This window comes from Equus przewalskii, chromosome 2 (assembly GCF_037783145.1).
Source record: "Equus przewalskii isolate Varuska chromosome 2, EquPr2, whole genome shotgun sequence".
In the NCBI taxonomy this organism is placed as follows: Eukaryota; Metazoa; Chordata; class Mammalia; order Perissodactyla; family Equidae; genus Equus; species Equus przewalskii.
Window position 1 is genome coordinate 56,731,132 of NC_091832.1, and position 25,678 is coordinate 56,756,809.

The 25,678-nt window shown below is 37.5% G+C and overlaps 1 protein-coding gene across 1 annotated transcript; it reads right to left on the reverse strand.

Moving 5' to 3' along the window:
* PBK (PDZ binding kinase) lies at window positions 1-25,678 on the reverse strand. Its single transcript, XM_008519292.2, has 8 exons — window positions 25,476-25,678; window positions 19,758-19,835; window positions 15,528-15,621; window positions 10,293-10,435; window positions 9,571-9,740; window positions 8,829-8,958; window positions 1,215-1,394; window positions 1-703 (listed from the first exon to the last, which is right to left on the reverse strand). Exons 2-8 carry the CDS (start codon window positions 19,813-19,815, stop codon window positions 504-506), a joined length of 975 nt encoding a protein of 324 aa, XP_008517514.1. The 5' UTR covers window positions 19,816-19,835; window positions 25,476-25,678; the 3' UTR covers window positions 1-503.

A 25,678-nucleotide genomic window follows, 5' to 3' on the forward strand; every position in this document is an offset into this window, starting at 1 on the left:
GTTTCCAGTGACCATATTTAATAAGCAAATCAGCCAAGAAAGGCCAGCAAAAGGTTTAATGTTTTAAAAGATAAGCAAATGTAGATTTATTTTGTACTGCACAAAGTGCTAATTTCAAAAGATCCATTAAAATAGGGAATATTTGAGAAAGATCATTAATAAAAGTAATGGTTACTCATCCAAATTTACATTAGACAATAGTGTTTATAGCATTTTATTGCTGGTGTTTTAAATCTGTATGAACAAGTTCAAATACCTAAGTAGCTTGTTCCTTAAACTTCAGAGAACACCCACAACTTTAAATGCTTACATCATAAGCATACATGAAATACCTTCATAACAGAAATAGTTGTTCAAGTGTCACAAGGTGCTATGGTCCTAAAATAGGCCACTTCCAAAAAGTCTAATAATTACAGACTATCATAGTAACTATAGAAATGTATTACAGTGAACAGTTATTTACAAGAGCCATACTCAAAGCTCAGGAAGTGAATAGGAGGTGATCACTGGACATCCATTTCCAAAGCTTCAACGATGTGTGCAGCAGAAGGACGATCTTTAGGATCTTCATTGGTGCATACAGAGAAGAGTTCAATTACTTTCTGGTACGTTTCATCCAGTTCTTCCATGTTAACAGGTGGCCTGGTTCCCAAAGCTGCATAGTATGCTTCATCATCAAAGTCACTTTCATCAAAAGTTTTATCTGCTCATGAAGGAGTTGGAGATTGAAACAATTAAACAAAATTACTTTTAAGTCATGGAAAAGCTTAGCAACTCTGACTGCTCCTCCTGAAACAAGAATCCATCCTGCAGGATGCTTTTCATTACACTGCAGGCAGTCTCTTCAACTGTGCTGTCGTGGTGTGGATTAGCTGCTGTCATGGATTTCTAGGTTATCAACCCCTACTCCTTACTATGATAATTTTCCAATCTTTGTCTCAGGAAAGGGCAGTTTTTAAGGTAATTTTTGCTCCTCTAGATTGTCTTAATTTATCTCCCTATTCTCAGTTAATCTACATTTCATTTGTATGAGATTAAACCAAGATGGTACACCAAATTAGTCATTGGTATTAACACAATCTATATCTCATGCCACTAAATCAAACAACTTTCTCTTTTAAATTTTAACTTAATAGAAAGATAAAATGTAATTTTATAAGCTAATCTTTAGTTCAAACTAAGGAGATCGGGAGTTTAAAATTACGTAGTTATACCTTCATCATCATCATCATCATCTGGAAGATTAATGTGTGGAATAGATAAAGTCATCATTTCCCACAGCGTAAGGCCAAAGGCAAATATGTCTGCCTTGTCGGTAATAACACCATTCTCCTCCAGAGCTTCCTTGGGTTTCCAAGGCTCAGTGCCAATGTAACAGGCCTCGGGGTCAGTCACTGAAACAAGTAAAATCAAGTAAAATGGTCATAAGGTCAAGCACTAGAAATCACTGAGAAAGGTAAGCAACCCAAAGGAAAATGGGCAAATGATTTAACGAGTAGGTTAAAGGTTAATAAATGTAGTCAAGAAACATGAAAATACACTCAACCTCATTAACAAAAATTACTTTTTCCCTATCAGATTGTTAAATATTCAAAAAGCTGGTCAGTTGCCAAGGGTGTAAAGAAACAGCAATTCTCTTAGAAAGTGGTAGGAATATAAATAGATTGTGGATGTCAAGAGTACAGACCCTGGAGCCAGATTGCCTTGCCCGGGTTCAAAGACATTTGTGTACTGTGTGACCTTGAGCAGATCACCTAATCTCTGTGCCTGAGTGTCTTCATTTTTTAAACTATGCTGTCATTGGACTGAGAGAAGTACCATGTCTTTGCTTCTATGATTGCTAAATCAGGGAAACAGGAAAAGGTGGAATCACATATTGGCTCTTAAAGCTCCTGCCCAGGAATGACATAGGTAAACCCACATTTCCATTTAAATTTTAGTCAACTTGGTGATTTCAAGGAAAAACCCAGCTATAATTCTGATTGGGATTGGACTGAATGGTCAGATAATTTGGGAAGAATTAGCATCTTAACAGTATTGAGTCTGTCAATCCACAATCATGATCTCTCTCTCCATTTACTTATGTCTTAGTTAATTCTCTCAGTGATGTTTTATAGTGTTCAGTATAGAAACCTTAGACTTTTTGGGTTAGATTTAACCTTAAATTTTTTATGCTTTTTGGTACTTATAAATGGAATTAAAAGTTTCATTTTCCAATTATTTACTGCTAATATATAGAAATACAATAGCTAAGTTCACTTATTAGTTCTAGTAGTTGTTTTGTAGATTCCTTAAGATTTTCTACCTAAACAATCATTATCAACTGTAAATATGAACAATTTCATTTCCTTTCCAATCTTGATGCCTTCTACTTTTTTCTTGCCTTATTTTAATGGTAGGGTTAAGTAACTCTGGCGAGAGCAGGCCTGCTCACCTTCTTCTCCAGGTATGATGCTGCCTGTAGGTTTTTCTGTATAGTCTTTCTGAGGCTCAGCTCCCTCTATGTCTAGTTAGTAAGTTTTTTTATCATGAATGCAAGTTGGATTTAGTCAAATGCTTTTTCTGCATCTCTTGAGATGACCATGTTTTCAAATCTGTTAATATGGTGAATTTCATTGACTTCTGAATAGTAAAATAACTTTTCTGAGGATGAACAATAGTTGCTCAGATGTACTATCCTTTTTATACACTGTTAGATTCAATTTGCTAATATTTTTTAAGGATTTTTGCATCTATGTTTGTGAGGGAGACTGGTCTGTGATTTTCTTCTTTCACGATGTATTTGGCAGGTTTTGGTGTTTTTTTGCAGAGGAAGATTAGCCCTGAGCTAATATTTATGCCAATCCTCCTCCACTTTATATGTGGGTCGCCGTCACAGCATTGCTGATGAGTGGTATAGGTCTGTGCCTGGGATACGAACCCACAAACCTGGGCCGCCAAAGCGGAGCATGCTGCAGTTAATCACTAGGCCACAGAGCTGGCCCCTGTCGGGTTTTGATATTAGAGTTATGCTGGACTCAGAACAAAGTGGCCAGTGGTCCTTACTCTATTTTCTGAAAAAAATCTGTGTAAAACTGCTGTTATTTCTTCCTTGGATGTTTGACAGAAGACAATGGTGAAAACACCTGGGTCTTGGGTTTTCTTTGGGGGAATGTTTATTTAATAGATACAGGGCTATCATGATTTCCTATTTCTTCCTATATCAATTTTAATAAATTGTAATTCTCAAGGAAATTGTTCTTTTCATCTCAGTCATCAAATTTGTTGGCATAGACCCGTTTGTACTGGTCTGTTAATCTTTAAATGTGTGTAGAATCTGTAGCAATAACCTCTTTTACATTTCTGATATTGGTGATTTGTGTTCTCTTTTTTCTTGATCAATCCAGCTAAGGATTTGTCAATTTTATTATCCTTCAAAGAACCAGCTTTTGGCTTTATTAATATTTTCTAGTGTTTGGTTTTCATTTCATTGATTTCTGCTCACATCTGTATTATTTCCTCCTTTAGCCTGCCTTTGGATCTTCTTTGCTTTTTTTAGCATAAGATAGAACATAGGTTATTGATTTACATCTTTTCTTTTTTCTAGTATAATCATGTACACAGCTACAAATTTCCTTCTAGACCTGCTTAAACTATATCTCATACATTTTGATATGTTATATTTTCCTTTTTTATTCAATTCAAAATATTTTCCAATTTCCCTTGTCATTTTCTTTGACAAACAGGTTATTTGAATTTGTGTTGCTAAATTTCCAAATACTTGGGGCTTTCCCAGATATCTTATTGTTATTGGTTTCTAACTTAATTCCACTGTGGTCAAGAAAGATACCCTATCATGTATCTTCCGTAATTTTACGCATTTCCTTTTGCAGATTTAGAAACTACTTCTGCTATGACTAGGATAAGCTGAAGCTCTCACCAACAGAACATTCACTAGGCAGTGTTAGAGTATATTATACTAAAAATGGAATGTGCAACTAGGTAAGAGTCTGCAGACATGGTCCATGTGGGCACTGACTCTGTGGCAATAAGGAAGGATTCATACCCCATTCTAAGCACATCAAATTCCTATAGGGATCCATCAGGCTAAAAAGCAGCTTTCTAGAACCCTGGGTCTAATATATCAGTCCCAGTTGGAGACTCTAGACAATCACAAGTGCATTTCCTACATGTCTGTTTACATTACACATAATGGAAATGGGTTCCCCACATATGTTACTGCTTAAGTTTGCTTCTCTGTGAAGATGGATTCTGACAAAATGATGAGCTCATGAATTTAATGGTTCAGTTATTCCTTTTTGTCAATACAGAAACTTATTTTATTGCCCTTTATGATGTTCAAAGAGTTTAAGCAGACATTACCTTATTCAGTTCTCAAGGACACTATGTCAAATTGAAAAATTATGAAACTTGGAGCTTCTACTCATCCTTCAATTATCAGCTTAAACATTATTTATTTAGGGATGCCTTTCTCAACATCTAGGCTGCGTTAGGTGGCACTATTATGTTTACATAATTCCTTATATGATAACGGTCATTATACTTTAGCATTAGTTATGCAAGAGCTGCTTTCCATCCTAGATTATAAGCCCTAAAATGGTAAGGACTGTGTCCATCCCATTTTCCGCTATACTCATAGTGCCTGGCACAGTGCCTGACTGTATTTAGTATTAAAAATATTTGCTAAATCAGTCAATCAATAAATCTAGAGATAACCACTGTTAAGATTTGGGCTTTTCACAGAATACCCTACATATATTATAGTTGTGAAACATGTAAATATGTTACCTATTAAAACACAAAACTTAAATATAATTTTTAAAGATTTAGGTGTATTTTTTCCCAAAACTTTCTTAATGTGTGTGTAAATAAATATTTTAACTGCTATTTTACAATCTGTTCATCTCACTTAATATATTTGGATATATTTCCATGCGTACAAATATAAACTGATATAATTTTAATATATGGTATTTTATCGTGTGGTGGCACAGTACATTAAACCATCCCCCCCCTTTTTTTTAAAAAAAGATTGGCACCTGAGCTAACATCTGTAGCCAATCTTCTTTTTCTTCTTCTTCTCCCCAAAGCCCCCCAGTACATAGTTGTATATTCTAGTTGTAGGTCATTCTGGCTGTGCTATGTGGGACACTGCCTCAGCATGGCTTGATGAGCGGTGCTAGGTCTACGCCCAGGATCCGAACTGGTGCAACCCTGGGGCACAGAGGCGGAGTGCGCAAATGTAACCACTCGGCCACAGGCCGGCCCCTAAACCATCCCTTTCTTATTGATGGACATTCTCTTACATTTTTGCATGGTCTGTTCTGCTACAATGTGTATCTTTGTAAAACAAATTAGCTCATACACAATTAGTAAAAAAGATTAATTATGTGATTTTTGAAGTGATCAGGAGTAAACCTCACAAAGAGAAAGCCTCAGCCCAGAGAAACACCTTCCCTCAGTGCACAGCTGTTAGGAGCCTTAAGAACTGCAATGCTGACTGTAACATTAAACTACCTGGTGAAGCTGAGAGTGCAGGTAAGGGGGCCACCAAGACATTTCCCCCATGCTTATGCATATTGTTTTTAATCGAAAAAGCCAGATCAAATTTTACATTTAATGAAAACTATCTATTGAAAACAAACGCCCTCATATATACCTTTGAGGAAGCACAAACCCAGGGTTTATGACTACATAAGTTGACTGATGCTGGGTGCCAATGAACATTGAACATGCTAATATTTTTATTAGGATTGTTATTGTTTTTGTTATTGCTTTGTTTTCAAAGCTGCATGGATTTTGATTTTTCTGTCCCAATTCTATTTCTTCTATAAACCTAGTTCTATCTTTTGACTTTCACAGAATGAGAGGTTTTGCAGAAATACACCAGGTTACTGTAAAAAATGCCTGTACTGCCCAATTGTTTCTTTGGAATGTGTTCTTGGGAATGGAATTATAGGATTGAAGGGAATAAACATTTTTAAAGGTTTAGTCTTTTAAAAAAAATATGTATTTCCAAATGGCCCTCTGAAAAGGCTATACCACCGTGGTAGTTACTAGTGCTGTTCATCAAGCAGTTCATGCTCTCCATCTTCTAGACACACAGAAGGATTGTACTTGCTGACCCGTTGTGGTTGGGTGGAGCCACATGACTAGTTGTGGTCAGTGGGCTGTGACAGGTGACTTGCGTCATTTCTGAGCTGGAGCATTTAACTGTTAGTGCAAGGCTTTCTAGAGCAGCACTGTCCAATAGAACTTTTTGTGATGACAAAAATGTTCTCTATCTGCACTGTCCAACATGGCAGCCACTAATCACATGTAGCTATTGAGCACTTAAAATGTGGCTAATGTGGCTTAGGAAATGAACTTTTAAAATTTTTAGTTATTAATAAATTTAAATAGCCATACGAAGTTAGTGGCTACTGTAGTGGACAGCGCAGCTCTAGAGCTTTTTTTATCTTCCTTATAATAAGGGCCATATTTCATACAGTGGATGTTCCAGCAGCTTAGATGCTAAAGTGAGAATGACGTGCAACATAGCCCTAATGGACATGTAGCTTGAATAATAAGCCGTGGTGGTTTTATGCCGCTGAGGTTTTTTTCTTTGTTTTTTCTGAGGAAGATTAGCCCTGAGCTAACTACTGCCAATCCTCCTGAGGAAGACTGGCCCTGAGCTAACATACTTGCCCATCTTCCTCTACTTTATATGTGGGATGCCTGCCACAGCACGGCTTTTACCAAGCGGTGCCATGTCCGCACCGGGGATCCAAACCGGCGAACCCTAGGCTGCCGAGAAGCGGAACGTGCAAACTTAACCACTGTGCCACTGGGCCGGCCCCACGCTGCTGAGGTTTTTGAGAGTCTATGTTATCATAGCAAAACTTCTCCTAACCTGAACAATAACCAATTACAACTTCTACTCAGTGCATGAGAGTACATGTTAACCTAGACTGCAGCTCACACTAGCATATAGAAAGTTTTCAGTTAGTCACAGCTTTTTTTTTTTTTTTTTAATAGTTTCTAGCTTTGCTGTCCTTCCTAAGTTCAACATTAAGGAAATATTTACCTACAGTTGTTTCTACTACTTTCTTTTTCCCATCTTCAATCTATAGAGATTAGAGTGAGGAGAGAAAACAGCTTTATTTTTTCTAAAATGTCCAAACATTATTGTTTATTGACAAAACTACCTTTTTTTCACTAATACAAAAATATCACCTTTATCATATAACAAATTCTATATATTTGGGAACTATTTCTTGACTCTCTTATATTTTTCAGCCTATTTTGGCATGAGTATTGCTGCTTCAATTATATTAAGCTTTATAATACTTCTTAACGTCTGGTCAGGAAAATTCCTACTCATCATTCTTTCATAGAATTTTCTTAGCTATGTTTGAACATGTATCCTCAAGGATGAACTTTACATTCACTTTGACATGTTTCAAAACAAAGTAGATCATATTGGGATTCTGTAGAATTTATAGATTTTCTAATTCATTCACTTCTGCTTTCTACATTTTTTAAGGCTTCGTTTTTTTGATTGACTTGAACACTCAACTTAATTTCATAAAGGTTAAATAATGAAAATGTTTTTCTTTGAGTAGTTCTATTATTAAATAGGTTTTGATTTGATGTTACATTCTCATTATTTTCTAAGTATTTTGTAAGTGGAATTTGATTTCTTCTTTCAGCCAAAGAATTATTTACAAGTATTTTAAATTTCTAAAAAATTTGGGGATTTTTGTTTCCAACTGTGTTACTAAATTAGTAACATGTCACTAATTTCTAGATTTATAGCACTGAGGACAATGAATGTCAACCATTAGACTATTTCCACTTTTTAGAATCTGAGGTTTTCTTTTGTAACCCAACTAATATATGGTCAACTTTAATAAATATTCTAATGCACAGAGATTAACTTTACTACTCAGATTTTCTATATCTTAGTTTTGTCTATTCAATCTATTAAGGATTGAAAAAATTACACTAAAAATTTTTTATTCTGTTTGACAATTTCTCCTTTTATTTCCTAAAGTTTCAACTTTGTAGCAGTTATTTGGCCTAGGGTTTCATGAGAGCTCTATCTTTATTAATGATCACAGACATCATTATAAAGTCACTCTATTTATCTTGGCTTTTTCCTTCAATTCAAGTGTAGACCTTTACTTTAGCTAGAAATTAAGCTCTAATAAGTTCTAAACAGCATTCATTAACCTTCCCTTTACCTTATATTCATATAAAAAGGCAAATTTAGATGTTATTTATTAATAATATGTTGAAAGCAGACGATTTCTCTTTGAGGCTGGCTCTCAGTTCTCAACCAAGAACATATCTTAAACTCTCCAAGAAGAGAATGGTCAGTATTTACAATAAAGAGAGGAATGAGCTGGGTGGGCCAGGGGCAAGCAGCAGAAGACTGGCCTCTACCAGCACCCTCTTTCCTACCTCCACTCCAGCTCCTCCTTCTAACAGTTGCCCAAATCTTGTCACTATGTTGATGCTAAATGAATTCCTTGTTAAAAACCTTATTAAAATTTTATTTTCTATTTCCCCACCTTTTACCACTAAAAATCTCAATCCAGGTTAGAAATAGTTCCCTTAGTTTCTTCAGTTAAAATTAGTAAGAAACCACTAACTTATATTGTGTGAGGCAAGGGAGGGGGCTGGATGCTGAGGGGAAGAGACAGGAAAGGAAGGATACTTTTTATTGCACAATTGTTATAGTTTTTGAGTTTTGAAGAAAGTGAACTTACTACCTATTTAAATATGCAAAACTTAGCAATTTACAAACTGTATGAAAAAATTTAAAAAATTAGAATACTACTTACCAGTCATATTTTCATCCAGTGGTAGAGAGACTCCTACATCACAGATTTTAATTGTTTCAAAATCACCTTTAATTACAACATTTGAAGATTTTATGTCTCCATGAAGCAGTTTCTTTTCTTGGTGCAGATACTAAAACAGTGGAAAATTTAACACATCAGAGCAAAAATACAACTAATAAAAAAAATATGATAACCTTCAAACAAAAAGAACAACTTGAACTCCCATCCTAAACTATAGGCTTCTATCTGTCCATCATTTCAAATTACTTGAAGCTAGAGAAGGGAACATCCCATGTTACCTCAGTCTGCCATACCAGAAATCTAAGTGATTCTTTGGAAATCGATGTCTATTTACAGGTAAGCTAACTCCAAAACTTATGCCACAAAGCAATCTTTAGGAGGCTTATTTATATCAACAGGGGCTTAGGCTATACCTCCAGAATTAATTATTAAATCTCTGTTAAATTTATTAATCCTCTCAACTAAATCTAACACATGATCTTGATAAGCAAAACTACCTGACTTGGGTTATTTCAGGCTATGTGAAGGCCTCAAACAATACTTCACTGATCATAAAAAAGGAAATAGTACATTCTGAAATAGGAGTGATTCTATAAAGACTTTAACTTAAGGCAGCTCCCTCTTTTGGGGGGAAAAAAATCTCACCTTGTAATTAGGTGTATAAAGTATTTAGTTTTTCCATGTCCCACAGAAGTTATTTAAAACATAATGGCATAGTTACCTTTAACCCCCTTGCCATGTTCAAAGCAACTTTTAATATTATGGCTGCTGGAAAAGGATCTCGGCTGTCTTTATTTCGTTCTTCTATTAAGTCATTTAGAGACTTTTCACCTCCATATTCCATAGCAAGACAGAGACTACCATCACTGGCTTCAGTGAAAGCCCGATAACCTTAAAGAAAACATGACATTTTCTTACTGGAATAGGGAAGAACAACAGTATTTAAGTTTTTTTACAGGAACATGATTGAAAATGGATCTGGATTAAGACTGACAAATATACAATGAAACAGCTATTATTTACAAAACTAATTCAGTAGACCTAATTTAAAATGCCTTCAGTGTTTGCCGACTGTATAACAAATTAAAATATTTTTAAATACTTTGCCTTCTTAAACATAATAGTTTCACCAGTCCTATTTATATTAAAAATGAAAATAAGAAAATTATCTAAAATAAGATCATTTTATATTCCTGAATTCTTCATAGTACCAGCACCACAATGAGTATATCTATTCCCATGAAGTTTTAAATATATACTTAAGCATCTAATAACATAATATACTAATTTTTATTTTAGAATGTTCACATTAATTTGATTCTTGCCAAACTCCAACACCATCCTCCTCATTTTTATTAGTGAGACTAGTTAAGAGGTTATATAAACTCTTTCTGGATAAACAGAATAATACCAGATACTGCTACAAAATAAATTTAAACTTACCTACAATGTTTGGATGATGAAGGCTTTTCAAAATCTTAGCTTCGTCAGTTAGTCTCTTTAGATACATACTTTGATAATCATCATTACATCTAGGATTAATTTTTTTCACAGCCCAAGGAGAATAAGATAAACCTCTTGGAGATCTTTAAAAAAACCAAGATGTATAGGAAGATTAATAACCATAATACATTTCAAATGACTAACAAGAACTTCCAAATTTTGCAAAGGACTTAATATGTTGTTTTTTAGAAAACATTTAAAGTATTTTAGACTATCACACTTGTATTATGTATCCTTGTTCATTGGACCACGTATAGCTGATATATCTATTGATTACAAAAGGTCTGATATCTATTGCTTGAAGGGAGAGGTTAAAAAGAGAGAAGTAGAAGAAAAAAGATGGAATGTTATAAATTTTAAACTTCAAAATTACTATACTATTTTCTAATTTTTCCATTCAAGCATGTTCAGACTACCATCTACTTATCAAACATTTAACTATGTGTACCAGAAGCGAGTTATAGAATGTTAAAGTAATAAACACTAATGTCTAAGAAACTTGAAGAGATGTACAAAAAACATTTGGCCCATATATAATCATGCAAAGAATAACAGACTGTTCTTCCCAACAAATACTGTGCCTCTACACTAACCAATCCATCTCACACCTTTCACCATATACTCAAAGACATGCGTTTAAGGAGATAATAATAAACACACAATTGAAAAAAATGTAAATTGTCTATTTTCTAGGAGGATTCACCCATTTTAACAATATTTAAAGTGTAAATGTTTTGAAGCCTAAATAAACAAGTAAAACAAAGTAAGAGATAGGTTTACCTGGTAAGGTAGGCATTTATTTATGAGTATGGTGAATTACGAAGGACAAAGTGTATGTAGCACAGAGGCACAAAGCTAGTGAAAGAGCTTCAAAAGCTAAAGAGAAAAAGTTTAGCTTAACCATAAGAACATAAAACAATAGATTGAACCAAGAATTTGTTTAACTTTGTACTACCTCATGAGCATAGCTCTGTGATTGCAGGATGTTTTTTTTTTTTAATGAAAAAACATGTAGGGCCGGCCCCGTGGCCAAGTGGCTGGGTTCGTGTACTCTGTTTTGGCAGCCCAGGGTTTCACTGGTTCTGATCCTGGGCGCGGACATGGCACCGCTCATCAGGCCATGCTGAGGCGGCATCCCACACATCAAAACCAGAGGGACCTGCAACTAGGATATACAACTATGTACTCGGGGGCTTTGGGGAGCAGAGGAAAAAGAGAGGAAAGAAAAAGATTGGCAACAGATGTTAGCTCAGGTGCCAATTTTTGGGAGAAAAAAAACCAAGCAAACATGTACTCAAAGGATCATTAAACTTCTTAATTCACATACATCTATCATCCACAAGCATATCTAAACTATCTTAAACCTCCAGTTTTAGATAACAATAATATTTGAGGATAACCTCTTCCATGTCATTTCATTATGAAAAATATATTTTTCAAGTTTCAAGGGGTACCCCATAGCTCTCAAATGTTTAGAATTCAGTGAGCAAGTCCATCTTCACCTTTTCCATAACGTATCCTAAGCTACAGAATGACAAGAATATATTTACAAAATCTGAATAAAATACTTGGCCAAACTAAAAGTTGGTTCACTGAAAAGACTAAGAAAACAGGCAAATTTCTGATGAGATGGCACAAGAAAAAAAATGAAAGGAGGCAAAAATAATACTTCAAATAAAAATGGGCACAAAACTACAGATTCAACAGATTAAAAAAATCTAAGTGAATAAATACTAAAACTTTTATGCCAATAATTTAAGACAAAATGGACAAATTCTTAGAAAAATCTAAGAACACTGATGAATGTAATCAGGAGTTTAAAACCATCCCACAAGAAATACAAAGCCTAGATAATTTTATATGTGAGTTTACTAAACTTTCAAGTAACCTATCATTCAATCTTATACAGATTGCTCTAGGGAATCAAAAGAAAAGGGACTATGAGTCTATATAACCTTAATAAAAAAATCAGACAGGGACAGCAGAAAAAGGAAAGTCACAAGCTGATTTCACTTATATCATAGATACAAAAAGTTTAAACAAATAGCAAAATGAATCCATCAGTTTATTTATTTATTTATTTTTTCTTCTTCTTCTCCCCAAAGCCTCCCAGTACATAGTTGTATATTCTAGTTGTAGGTCCTTCTGGTTGTGCTATGTGGGACACTGCCTCAGCATGGCTTGATGAGTGGCACCATGTCCACACCCAGGATCTGAAATGGTAAAACCCTGGGCTGCTGAAGCGGAGTGCGCCAACTTAACCACTCAGCCATGGGGCTAGCCCCATTAAAAAATAATAATTGCAACTATGTTGGGTTTAATCTAGGAATGCAAACTTCATTTAACATTAAAAAATACAGACTCCTGGATTAAAATGATAGCTTGAACATACAGATACAATTTGATCCCTCCCAAGCCCCACTAAAATAAAAGCACATGGGCATTTTAAGACATATACCCATCGACAAGGATGGAAATCATGAAGGAGACAATGGCAACAATCTTTTTGAAAACTTGGAAAGCAGATGAAAGTAACTGACTTAACAGTCCCAATGAACTTTTTGAAAATTATTTAAAAAGCAAGTAAATTACTAGATACTCTCCCTGATTGTGTATCACCAGGCCCTTGCCCATCCCTTATCCCCCAGCTTCTGAAGACTGAAGACTGGCTTTGGAAGGGCCTAAAGTAGAGAGTCTTCAGCCTGAAGTCTACTGGCATAGTCGAGAACCTGTGAACCATACAGTCACAGAGTAATTCATGACCATATGCTCACTGAGTTTTCACATGTGTATATACCTGTGTTATCAACATCCAGATCGAGGTACAGAACGCTTCTAGCACCCTCAAAAGACTTAGGATGTCATTTTAAAAAGGAAAACTTTCGGGGCTGGCCCCGTGGCCGAGTGGTTAAGTTCGCGCGCTCCGCTGCAGGCGGCCCAGTGTTTCGTCGGTTCGAATCCTGGGCGCGGACATGGCACTGCTCGTCAGACCACGCTGAGGCAGCGTCCCACACGCCACAACTAGAGGAACCCACAACGAACAATACACAACTATGTACCGGGGGGCTTTGGGGAGAAAAAGGAAAAAATAAAATCTTAAAAAAAAAAAAAAAGGAAAACTTTCAGATAATTAAAAACAAGATAGAGAAAAATGACAAAGTCAATAGACTTATCAGAAGATGAAGTTGGGGAAATCTCCCAGAAAATAGAGCAAAAAGACAAACAGAAAAGAGAAAACCAGGCAAAATTTTTTTTAAAAGTAGATCAGTGATCAGTAAATTGAATGTCTAAAAAATAGGCATTCCAGATAGAGAACAGAAAAACAGAAATGAAAAGTATCAACAAAGTAATTTTAAAAATAATTTCTCAAAAATTTAATAACAGAAATTTTCAGATTCCAAGAGGCCCACACCCATGCATGTCACTGTGACATTTCGGAACAATGGAGACAAAGAGAAGATCATACAAGGTTCCAGGACAGTGGGAGGGACAGATAACATAAAACAGATTACATAAAAACAATTAGCAAGCAGAAAGGCTTCAGAATTCTCAACAGCAACACTGCAAGCCAACAGACAATGGAACAATGTCCTCAAACTTCGGGAGGAAAATTATTTCCGAAAGAGAATTCTAACCCAGAAAAACAAAAAGGGTCAGTCAAGTATGAGGGTAAAATGAAAACATATTCAGAAATGCAAATACTCAAAACTGTATCTTCTGTGCATCTTCTCATGGGAACTACCAGATGTCCTCAACCAAAATGGGATGTAAACCAAGAAGCAGTAAGGCACATGATGCAGAAAAATGGAGGATCCGCTTCACCAGGGAAACAGAGGAAATCTCCCAGTTACCAAATCCCAGGCTGACAGGGCCACATTACAGAGTGGTAGGGTCAGGCAGGGACTGCTGTTTTTCACTATCAGCCACATGAAGCTTTCTAATGAAGTCATGTAGCACAGTATAACTTTGCTAACAAGACACTTTACATTTATAAACATTTTTTTAAAAAAGGGAGGGCCAGCCCCATGGCCTAGTGGTTAAGTTCGGCACACTCTGCTTCAGTGGCCCAGGTTTTGTTCTCAGGCACAGAGTTACACCAATTGGCAGTGGCCATGCTGTGGTGGCAGCCCACGTACAAAATAGAGGAAGACTGGCAACAGATGTTAACTCAGGACAAATCTTCCTTAACCAAAAAGAGGAAGATTGGTGACAGATGTTAGCTCAGGGCAAATCATCCTCAGCAAAAAGATAAAAAAGTGAAAAATAATGAGACTAGCCATGAACCTGTGTGAATTTTTTTCTTTCAAGATAACTTAGACAAGAGTTTTTACATACTAAAAAACAAATGCTCACAGAACTAGTAACATACAAACACACAAAGGGGGTGTTTAAACTGCAAAAATGCTTCAAGAATACTTACTTATATACAATTGCTATGCTATTCTCAATTCATTAGCTTCTTATTAAAGAAGGTATTTCTATTTGGAAACAATATAAAACTAGATGAAGCTAACAATGTGCCTGGTTGGACTAGTCAGGCTGATTCCAAGAGTACAATGAGGAATACATATTAACTCAGTTGTTTACCACTATTTACTAAACATGAAACTAGGTACAGAGTAATGAGTAAAATAAACAACTTTTTAAAAAATGTGTTTGTTGACACCTATAATATTATTAGCTATTAGCACTTATTCTACTATTTCATTTTTCTTTCAACACAATTTTCCTACTTTAAAATCATGTATTTAACCTTCTTGCTTAACAATAATGACATAAGAAATAAAAACCTTTACTTCTCTAAAAGAGGCTATCTTGAGAAGGACTGGCATCCCCAACACTGGCATCCTCTTTGATGTTTTTTTTATTGAGAATCCTGCATTATCACCACACAGGAACCCCTTTCCTCTGTCCCTTCCCCTTCCCACACAAGCCAAAGAGAGAATTATAAGGTAAATCATTTCTCCTTTAATAATCCATCAGGAGGAAGGTAGGAGACAAGTATACCAGGCAGAGCTCTGGTTATAAAATGTTCTAGGACTGGTATATAGTGGTCAGGTACGATCAGGAACATACCCCAAATCTAAATATTTGAATTTTCATATTCCTTTTTTGTCTCCAAGTACAGTGAACTATGGTTCCATGTAAAAATGTTAATTTGAAACTTATACTCACCTTTTCATAAGGTAGACATTTACCCCAGTACCAAAGCCAAGCTTCTGCATAAATGGAGAGGCAGGAATATTTATACATGGAGTTAAAGATAATCCTAAATGTCAGAAAGAGAAATAAAAAATAAAATTAGTATTTGAAAAGATCTCTAAAAATGCACGCTAACATTCTCAACATACTACTATTAAGAGTATTTAATTGGCAGTGTTTTGGAGAGCAATTTGACACTATCTATCCTAATTTTAAACAGATACCCTTTGACCAAGTCTACTCTTGGAGCTCTATCTTACAGTGACACTGAAGCAGGGGCAGCAATCAGCCTGTTTTTCTATGGCCCCCAAGCTAAGAATTTTTACATGTTAAAAGGTGGTCAAAAAATGAAGAATATGCAACAGAGTCCCTAGGCGGCCCACAAAACCTAACTATTTACTATCTGTCCCTTTACAAAAAGTTTGCCAATGCCTGCACTGCAGCATGTGCCCAAAGACATCATACACACACGTATACCTGCATATATATTTGAATACTTGGATTTGCTTTTGTGGCTGCAAAAAACAAAAAACCTACGTAATCATCGTTAGAGTCATAATTATAGTGCATCTGTATCACAGAGCATTATACAGGCATTAAAAAAGATGAGCTAGGGGCCGGCCTGGTGGGACAGTGGTTAAGCGTGCACATTCCGCTTCGGTGGCCCAGGGTTCACTGGTTTGGATCCCGGGTGCGGACACAGCATCACTTGGCATGCCATGCTGTGGTAGGCATCCCACATATAAAGTAGAGGAAGATGGGCACGGATGTTAGCTCAGGGCCAGTCTTCCTCAGCAAAAAGAGGAAGATTGGCAACAGTTAGCTCAGGGCTAATCTTCCTCAAAAAAAAAAAAAAGATGAGCTAGAGGAGTCCTACTTTTGTTCATGACCAATTAACTACTCCTGGAATTGCTGTCTTGCCATGAACAATTAGGAAACTTGACAAGATATAATGGTTTTCAGATAATCGACCACAGGCAGAGTAGGGGTGTAAACTCTGAGAGAAGAGAAACAAATGAGGTGAGCCCTATCATTATCCTAACTTACTGTTTGATGGCAGTTTCCAAGCTGCAGCACAAAGAAACACAGCCCAGAGGTCTTGTCATATTAAGGAGACAGAGATTGGGGTCAAGGAGACCTAAGTGGCTAGAATTTGTGGAGCAGAGAACTAAAGAGGGAGGCAAAAAGCACGAGAAAGAGCTCCAGAGATCTGAAAAGAGGTCTCCCTTGGAGCATCTGGCTAAGTACTTATCTATACACACAATGAACAAAATTCCCCAAAGCCAGATAAAGTGCCAAAGACAAGCAGTATGCTAAACAATTATCAGAGATTACACAGGTCTAGGAATAATTCATTTATAATCAGCCAGAGTGTGGTAGCTCTGTAACACACAGAGCATTGAGTAAAGTCCTCTAAAGGATCACAACTTAGTAGTACAGCTAAATTTTAGCCCAAGGAAAAAGTCTGGAACAAAGCTTAAAGCAAGCCTCAAAGGAAACAATCTAATGTGCAGGTAACTTAACTGTGGACTATAATAAAATCACACATCCTTCAAAGGAGTGACAAAATCCAGCACTCAACAAGGTTAAGTGTCCAACAGCCAATAACAAATTACCAGGCATGAAAGAAAAAATATGACCCATATTAGGAGAAAAATAAACCAACAGAACAGACCATAAAATGGCAGTGATGTAGAATTAGCAGATAAGAACCTTAAAATACAAATCTTAAAAGTATGCTCAATACTGTAAAGGAAAACATGAGCATAAAGAAGGAGACAAAAAAATGTAAAAAAAAGATCCTAATGGAACTTCAAAGAATGAAAAATACAATGGATATAACTAACACCATCTTAGAGAAGAAAAGGTAACTAAATTTTAAGATAAAACAAAAAACCTACCAAAAATGAAGCACTTAGGAAAAGATTAGAAAAAAATTAACAAATCATCAGCAAGCTATGGGACATTAGCAAAACAGCAGATTTAAATCCAACCACAGGCAATTACACCAAATGTAAATGGTCTACACAGTGTTGTCCAACAGAACTTTCTATCATGATGGAAATGTTCTGTATCTGTGTTGTCCAGTACAGGCACCACTAGCCACATGCTATCATTAAGCACTTGAAATATGGGCTAGTACAAGTGAGAAACTAAATTTGCAATTTTATTTACTTTTAATTTGTTTGAACTTGAATTTAGATTGCCAACTGTGGCTAGTGCCTAAATAGTCCAGTTAAAGACAGAAGTTGTCAGAATGGATAAAAACAAAACAAAACATAGCTACATGCTGTGTATAATAAACTCACTTTAAATACAAAGACACAAATAGGTTAAAAGTAAAAAGTTTGGAAAACATATACCATTCAAACGCTAATCAAAATAAAGCTGGAGTGGCTCAATTAGGATCACATAAAGTGAACTTCAAACAGAGAGTACAACACTGGATAAAGAAGGACATTTCATAACAGTAAAGGGGTAAATTCCTGAAAAGAAATAACCATTCTAAATGTATGTGTACCTAATAACAAGCTTCAAAATACATAAAGCGACAGACAGAACTGAAAGAAAAAAATAGACAAATCCACAATTGTAGTTGGAGATACTTCTCTCTCAAGTAATAGAAAAAGTAAACAGAAAATCAGTAGGGATATAGAAGACCTGAACAAAACAACATAAACAAGTCAACCAGCTTGAACTAACTGACATTTATGGAACACTGCACCCAACAACAGCAGAAAATATGATCTTTCCAAGTGCATGAAATATTCACCAAGACAGACATACCCAATCAAGAAAGAAAGAAAATATAAAATACCAGTACCAGAAATGAAAAAGGAGCTACTACCACAGACCCAACTGACATTAGAAGGGCAATAAGAGTACATCATGTATAACTTTATGGCAGTAAAATCCACAACTTAGAAGTAATGGACAAATTCCTTGAAAAACACCAATAAATATTACACAAGAAGAAATAGATAACTTAAATAGCCCTATAACTCATTAACTGTGAAGTCACAGTTAAAATCTTCCTACTAAGAAAATTCCAGGCCCACACAGCTTTCCTGGTGAATTCTACCAGTGAAGGAAGACATACTATCAATTCTACATATACTCTTCAAGAAAAGAGAAGGAAACACTTCCCAGTTTACTTTATGAATAGAGAATACCCTGATACCAAAACTAGACAGACATTCCAAAAAAGGACAACTACAGACCAATATCCCTCATGAACACAGAAAATATTAGAAACTGAATCAAGCAATATATAAAATACATCATGACCAAATTGGCTTTACCCCAGGAATGAAAAGTTGATTTTATATTTGAAAACTAATGTAATTTACAACATCAACAGACTAAAAAAGAAAACTTTATCTCAATAGATTCTGAAAATGCATGTGAGAAAGTTCAACACCCATTCATAATAACCAGGAATAAAAGGAAAATTCCTCAAACTGATAAAGGGCATCTGTGAAAAACCTACATCTAACACACTATTTCATTGGGAACAAGGCAAGTATGTCCACTCACATCTCTTCCATTCAAAAATATACTGAAGTTAGTGCTATAAGAAAAAGAAATAAAGTAATACAGACTGGGGCAAAAAAGGTAAAACTGTCTTTACTCATCTACAACACTACCAACTATGTACAACATCCTAAGCAATCTATAAAAAAGTTAATAGTATAAGTGAGTTTAGCACAGTTACAGGATACAAGGTCAATACACAAAAATCTATATACCAGAAATGAACAATGTAAGATTTTCTCCTATGTTGTCATCTAGAAATTTTATGATTTTAGCTATTTTTGTATATGATGTGAGCTAAGGGTCAATTTGCATATGAATGTCCAATTGTTTTTATTTGTTGAAAAGATTCTCCTTTGCCCACTGAATTGCCTTGCAAAATATCTTTCCATTACCACAGCCACGCATGTATGAGAGGAGGAAAGGTAATGTTCCTTAATGGTTCAAGTTGATTGTTCACCAGGGAGAACCTCCAAATCTGTTAGAATGTCAGTAAAATTAGCTCATAGATGACCAAACCCTGGCCTATAAAATCAGTCTTATTTGTTAAGATCAACATTATAAAGAGGACTTATGCTAAAATTATGTGTGACAGATAATAAAGGATCGAACTACAATAATACTAAGACATTTCTAATACCAATGAAGAAGGTTCCATATATATCTTACCAGATTTCTTCTTTTCAGATAGTTTGCTTGGTGTCTTGAAATTACTGACTTCTTCCATTGTAGTAATCACTCTAGGTCCTATGATGAAAATAAATTGAAACTTACACTGCAACTGCAATTATAAAAAATACAACTCTTCTTTATGAAGAAAAAGTTCCTATAACACTATCACTCCTTTTACCACATAAATATGAAATCTGAGAACTGGAAAAGACCATGACAAATATTTAGCCCAATTTTACTTACAATGAAAAAACTGAAACCAGAGAGGTACAAAAAGGTGAAGAGTAAGTCTCCCTCTCACACCTCCTGGAAGTATTTGTTAACAGGTCTTTTATATCCTTTAAAGAAACTGTTTATGCAGGCAGCATTATTCATAATAGCCAAAAAGAAGAAACAGAAATATCCATCAGATGATGAACAGATGAACAAAATATACTCTACAATATAGACAACAGAACATCATTCAACAGAACTCCTATTCTCTAGAACAGAACATTATTTAATCATAAAAAGGAACAAAGGAGACGGATGTCAGCAACATGGTGGAGTGAGCTATTCCCTTTATCTCTCCCCCTTTGAACTACAACTAAAGGAACATTCATTGATCAATGGAGGATACCCAAACAGCACAACAGGATACCTGAGAGACCCACACAGCTATACATCTGAAGGGGAGGTGGTAGAGATAGGTGAGCACTCTCTGGTCCCCCCTGACAGCCCTGTGGACGCACACAACTGCTCTCTCGGCTGGACAGCCCATAGCACCACTGTTGCCCCAAGGATGGGAGTGCACCTCGTCGCAACTGTGGGAACAGGTGACAGCAGCCCTGAGCTCCTGCCTGATTGCTTTCTCATCCATTTGCTGAGCCCACAGTGCTACTGCAGTCCTAGGGAATGGCCCAGGCTCATACTTGGTGGAGAGGCCCTGCCCACCAAGCACAACAGCTGGTGCGACCTAGAAGGAGATGGCAAGCAGACTGCACGCCCAGGCGAATGAGCTCCCAGATGCTGAGAACACCCATGGTACCACTGTGGCCCCAAAGGGGTAACCTGTCTCAGCAGGACTGTGGGATCAGGCAGCTGTAGCCCTGAGCACCCCTGTGATCACTTTCCCATTCAGTGGGAAAGCCCACAGGGCCAATACAGCAGTCCCAAGGAGTGGATCAGGCACAGCTGACAGAGATCATGGTGGACTCAGAACACAGCTCTTGCTCCCCACCCAGTGGCAACAGGTGGAATGTGCGACCAAATACTATGACTATGCAAAGGCACAAATCCACCCCATCAAATACTATGAAGCAGTATATTAATACTCCAGACCAGAAAGAAGATGACAAATACCCAGAAATCAATCCTGAAGGCACAGAAATTTACAATCTAAATGACAGAGAATTCAAAATAGCTATCATAAAAAAACTCAATGAGTTACAAGAGACCTCAGAAAGACAGTTCAATGAAATCAGGATAAAATTAATGGACAGCGGGAATTCTTCACAAAAGAGATTGAAACCATAAAGAAAAACCAATCAGAAATGCTGGAGATGAAAAACACAAGAATGAGATAAAGAAAAATCTGAAGTCCTTAAATACAGCTGATATTATGGAGGAGAGAATTAGCAAATGCTTCAGATGAAGGAGAACTAAGACTAAAAAGAAATGAAGAAATTCTCCAAGAAATAGCTGACTCAATTAGGAAATGCAACATTAGGATTATATGTATTCCAGAGCAAGAAGGGAGGGAGAAAGAGCTGGGAGCTTGTTCAAAGAAATAATAACTGAGAACTTCCCAAACCTAAAGAAGAAGCTGGAATTACAAGTAAAAGAAGCTAAAAGAACACCTAATTACACCAATGGAAAAAGACCTTCTCCAAAGCATACATTAGTAAAACTGGCAAAAGTCAACGACAAAAAAAAATTATTAAGGGCAGCAAGGCAGAAGAAAATAACCTATAAAGGAATTCCTATCAGGCTTTCAGCAGATTTCTGAGGAGAAACTTTACAGTCTAGGAGAGAGTGGAATGATATATTTAAAATTTTGAAAGACAAAAAGCTTCAGCCAAGAACACTCTATCTAGCAAAAATATCCTTCAGATATTATGGAAAAATAAAAACTTTCCCAGATAAACAAAAGCTGAGGGAGTTCATTGCCACAAGACATCCCCTACAAGAAATGATCAAGAAGGCCCTCAGACCCGAAAAGAAAAAAGGGTTTACAAAGCCTTGAGCAAGGAGATAAATAGGCAAACAGAAACAGAAAATTGCAACTCCCTATCAAAACATGCTAGCAAACAATTATAACAGTAAAGAAAAAGGGAAGGAAAATATCAAGAATATATATAATCACTTCATTTTAATCACAAACTGACAACACAAAACGGAGTAAGTTGTGACAATAACTTAGATGGGGAGGAATAAAGGGATGGAACCTGCTTAGACTAAGGAAATAAGAGACTATCAGGAAATGGATTACCTCATCTATAAGACCTTTTATACAAATCTCAAGGTAACCACTAAACAAAAAATCAGAACAGAGACACAAAGGATAAATAATGAGAAAGCCATCATAGAGAGCCACCAAACTGAACTGGCAGGTCTGAAATACATGGCACACGAAACAAGGAAAACACAGAACAACTGGAAAACAAGTGATAAAATGGCAGCATTAAGCCCCCATATATCAATAATCACTCTAAATGTAAATGGATTGAATTTTCTAATCAAAAGACACAGAGTGGCTGGATGGATTAAAAAACAACACCCAACAATATGCTGCCTCCAGAAAACATATCTCAGCTCTAAAGACAAACACAGGCTCAGAGTGAAGAGATGGAAGATGATACTCCAAGCCAATGGCAAACAAAAGAAAGCAGGTGTTGCCATACTTATATCAAACAAAGTAGACTTCCAGATAAACCAGGCAATGAGAGACACAGAAGGGCAGTATATAATGATAAAAGGGACACTCCATCAAAGGGACATAACATTTATATATGCGCCTAACACAGGAGCACCAAAGTACATAAAGCAACTATTAATTGACCTAAAAGGAGACATTAACAGCAACACAATAATAGCAGGAGACCTTAACACCCCACTCACATCAATGGATAGATCATCCAGGGCTTTTACTCAGAGAGCTTTAGTCACTGCAAGGATTTCAGCTTTTACTTAGAAACAGGAAGTTATTGGAAGGTTTTACGCAGAGGAGGAATACACTCCAGCTTATGTTTCAACAGGATCACTCTGGCTTGTGTTTATTAAGTGAAGGGGAGCAAGGGCGGAGGCAATCAGACCATTAAAGTGGCTAATGCAATAATCCAGGGGAGATAATCCAGGTGGCTTGGATCAGGACAGCCGAAGTAGAGATGGTGAGAAATGTTTGTGTTCTGCATGTTTTGAATCTGGAAAGAACAGGATTTCCCAATGTTTGGATTTTTGCTAGGAATGAGAGAAAAGTCAAGGATAGCTCTAAATTTTCAGATTGAGCAACTGGAAGAACAGAGGTGCCATTACTGAGATGAGGAACTCAATTCTGAATGCCTTATTAGACAGTCAAGCAGAAATGTGAAACAGACAGCTGGATATAGATCTGGAATCCAAACTGAAGATATAAATTTATAGGGTATCAGCATATATATGGTATTAAAGCCAAGAGACTAGATAAGATCATCTAGGGGATAAATGTAGATGGCAAACAGAGAACTCTGAGGCAGCCCAAAAGGAGAACTGAAGGACACAAAGTAGCCCCGGGGGTCCAGAAAAGTAGGATGCAAAAAAACCCATTAAGTATGGTGTCCTGGAAATCTTACTGCCTAAGTCTCGCTGCCTTTTTCCCCTCAGCATAAGGAAGACTTGACATTCAGAAGTAGTGTAAGTGTTTAAAAAAAAAAACTTTCCTCCAGTTAAAAACACCTAAGTTTAAACAGAAGTCTTTTAACATTTGATTTCATTCTAGAACACTCTAGGACTCAGTCCTCCACCCCAAGCCATTTGCACCTAAATATACCATATCTTAACCATTTCACAATTTTCTGAGGCAACTTTTTTCATGACTAAACAGGTTTGGCCGTAGTCTACTGATAAGATGACTTCTGGCCACTGGCCCACACTCTGTCACAGATTCTGTATATACTGTAGACATATCCTGTATGCATTAATTGCTAAATAACCATACTAATCTAAATCACAGGGTTTTATTGTTGTTGTTTTATTGCAGTAACAGTGGTTTATAACTATATAAATTCCAGGTGTACATCACTATATTTCGATTTCTGTGTAGATTACATCATGTTCACCACTCAAAAGACTAATTAGGATCCAACACCACAGACATGTGCCTAATCACCCCTTTCACCCTCCTCCAATCACAAGGTTCTTATGAAGAGAACAGCATAAAATTGTGAATATCTTAGATGAAGCTATATCAGAAATGAGAGTAATATGACTGTGGGCAGAATTTCATAGTCTGTGGAGTACTTCAGATACTTTTTAAAATTCAAGCACGGTTTAAGAAGCAGTATTAAGAGCCAGCCCAGAGGCCGGCCCGGTGGCCCAGCGGTTAAGTTCGCACGTCCCGCTTCTCAGCAGCCCGGTGTTGCCCGCCCGGATCCCGGCTGCGGCCATGGCACCGCTTGGCACACCATGCTGTGGTAGGCGTCCCACATATAAAAAAGTAGAGGAAGATGGGCACGATGTTAACTCAGGGCCAGGATCCGCAGCAAAAAGAGGAGGACTGGCAGTAGTTAGCTCAGGGCTAATCTTCCTCAAAAAAAAAGAAAAAAAGCAGTATTAAAAAGTTAAGGGCTCAGCAAGTTCATCAACAGATCTACTGGATCAGATAATAACTTTTGGACCCTAAGCCACCCTAGAACCAAACAAAAACGTGGATACTACTGCCAAAGCTAAAGTGTAGACAGACAGTGGAGAAAAGGAAACACAAAAGAAGAGAAAAAATAAAGATAACTGAGAAAAGAGAAGCCAAACAGAGGAAAAAGCAGAATGAAAAAGGAAGGGAAAGTTCTGATGGGATTATTTACAACCCCTGCAGGCATTTCCAGGGTCGAGGCAGACTGTATCCCCAGATCCAGGAACTCACCGAGGGCTGGAGGTGCAAATCCTCCTCCCACCTGCCCCATCACCTCACCTGAAAACTGGAGGCAGGTGAGTTGAGGGGTTCAGGGGAAGGAACTGGGCTTCACACGGCTCTTTCTCAACCCCTCGCCCACCAGAAACCCTGGTCCGGTTCCAGCCTCCGCGGAGCGCTGAACTGAGACTCCCGGGCCGAGGTAGCCAACTGTCCCCAGGGGCGCCAGCCGCAGCGCTGGGGTCTGGGGCGTAACTCCGACGTCGCCACAGGCCCGGGCCTCACAGCCCCCAGCAGGCAGCCCATGTGTAAACGACGGCAGCTTGCTAGATCCGTTTCCCAGATCCGCCTGCCCGCCGCATTCGCCAGCGGGGCCTCCATGGAAAGCACGGACTGCCAGGCTTCGCTTCGAGAAAAGGGCAACTTCTGTCCCGAAATCCCCACGCCACCCCGTGATCCAGATGCGCACCCGGGTTTCGGTCGCAAAAACGATTCCTAAGATAATCCCCAGCCAACGCCACATTCCCAGCGTCATCAACCTTCCCGCTCGGCGGAGCTGTCACAGAAGCACTCGGCTGAGCGCTCTGTCCCACCAGGCCCGCGCCGTCAGGGCCGCCAAAACCTCCCCTTACCGGAGCCACACGCCGGGGACAGAGCCCAGGCTGACGAGGGCTCTGGGCCGAGGTCGTCTGGAAACTCGTCCGAGCGGCCCCAGCACGCGCGCCGCGGGCAGCCTCCCTCCCCGCCAGCGCGCACACCGCGGCAACCGTCGTTGCGACCCGAAGCCTCCGAGCTTTCAAACGCGCGCGCCGCGCCCCCGCGTCGGCGCGAACTA

Bases quoted from the DNA above. Each gene is read 5' to 3' on its own strand.
- PBK (XM_008519292.2), bottom strand. From the start codon at position 19,815: ATGGAAGAAGTCAGTAATTTCAAGACACCAAGCAAACTATCTGAAAAG. The intron at 10,436-15,527 runs GTGAGTATAAGT...GTTTTTTTAAAG, and splicing joins AATGTCTACCTTATGAAAAG to ATCTCCAAGAGGTTTATCTT. The intron at 9,741-10,292 runs GTAAGTTTAAAT...GTTTTCTTTAAG, and splicing joins TCATCATCCAAACATTGTAG to GTTATCGGGCTTTCACTGAA.